The sequence below is a fragment of the Mixophyes fleayi genome, chromosome 4 (assembly GCF_038048845.1).
Source record: "Mixophyes fleayi isolate aMixFle1 chromosome 4, aMixFle1.hap1, whole genome shotgun sequence".
Classification (NCBI taxonomy): domain Eukaryota; kingdom Metazoa; phylum Chordata; class Amphibia; order Anura; family Limnodynastidae; genus Mixophyes; species Mixophyes fleayi.
Window position 1 is genome coordinate 17,047,431 of NC_134405.1, and position 1,642 is coordinate 17,049,072.

Genomic DNA, 1,642 nt, shown 5'->3' on the forward strand with positions numbered 1-1,642 from the left:
GATAACTTAATAAATTGAAGATTTAAACCTGGCCAATGCTGCGTACATCAAATAGTAATACTAATAGAAATAATAATAATAATAATTTTACATGTTTCAGGCCAATTGTTAAATCACCATGACTTCTACAACACAATCATTTTACACATAAATTTTTAGATGGTATCCACTTGTTTCCTTTATTAACATGATAAAAGTCACCCCATTGGTTCTGTTTGGATAACCCATTAATTCAGAGTCTAAATAATAGGAAAATGAATATTCCATGTTATTACACATGGCAGCGTTATCAATGACCGATGAGAGCAATTTTAACAGACCAAAGCAGAAATATACAAAGCATACTTCAAGAAATGGTTTACTAAGGCATAGTGTTCTCCATACAATCCATAGAACAGTTTGTAGTAAGTTTTTATGATCATGACTATCCTTAAAAAATGTGTAGACTAGCAGTATTAGATCCATAGTTTATTGCTGACTGTCATTTTTTTTTATTTTGTTTTCAATTGTATTTCAATATTAACAATCATTTTTTGAAGAGTTCGTCTGATCTCATGGTTCCTGAGGCTGTAGATAATGGGATTCATCATAGGAGTCACCACAATGTATAATAGAGACCTAAACTTGTTTGTGCTAATTGCACTCTCATCAGATGGTGCCAGGTAAACTGTGATCAGGGTTCCATAATATGTAAATACAGTGGCAAGGTGGGAGCTGCATGTGGAGAAGGCTTTTTTTCTTCCACTGTTGGATGAAATTTTAAGTATGGTGATGTAAATGATGATGTAGGTTATGATGATTAAGATAAAAGGGACGAAGATCACTAAAACATTTATGACAAAATCAAACAATAACAAGATGGAAGTGTCTGAAGAAGTCAATTCTACTATTGGGGCAAAGTCACAGACGAAATGGTCAATGTAATTGAGACCACAAAAGTGCAGCTGCCAAACCACAATTATTTCACTTGTTAAAATGAAAACCAAGAACCAAGACCCGACAATCATTTTGAGGCAGACGTGGGGCACCATTATAGAATTGTAACGCATCGGGTTGCAAATGGCCAAATATCGATCATAAGACATTATAACAATAAGAAAACATTGCAGAAATCCAAAAATGAAAAACAGGTACAGCTGAAAGACGCAGATAGTGACAGATATTTCTTTTACATCCCTTAATATGATATCTAACATCATTGGTATAATAGTGGTGGTTATTAGGACATCGGCTACTGCTAGATGTTTAAGGAAGATGAACATTGGAATTTTGAGATTATCACTTGTTGACACCAAAACAATAAGGAGAAGGTTTCCATTTAGTACCACAATGTAGGAGAAGAGGAAGACGATGAAGAGTAGAATTTTGTATTCATATAGACCATGAAATCCTAAAAGTAAAAACACTGTGACTTCAGTCTGATTGTCCTCACACATTCTGAGGAAGAGGTCACTGACCACGTTTTGTTTCCTGAAAGAAAGTTAATACTGTTTAAGTAAATTTGTTATCTTGAGTACCTCTGGGAAGGTGTCACATTTCAAAGCATGTGTTACTAATATTAATATGATTTAGACTTCATTAATCACCAACAGCAACTACCCCAATATCAGTTCATACCCATCTTGGCTAGCCTTATGTTTTA

General features: G+C 34.2%; 1 protein-coding gene across 1 annotated transcript; it reads right to left on the reverse strand.

Annotated features, from left to right (window-relative positions):
- Nucleotides 1-491: 491 nt before the first annotated feature.
- LOC142150495 (olfactory receptor 10A7-like) lies at nucleotides 492-1,436 on the reverse strand. The gene has a single exon (XM_075205691.1). The coding sequence runs from the start codon at nucleotides 1,434-1,436 to the stop codon at nucleotides 492-494; it is 945 nt and encodes a 314-aa protein (XP_075061792.1).
- Nucleotides 1,437-1,642: the final 206 nt, after the last annotated feature.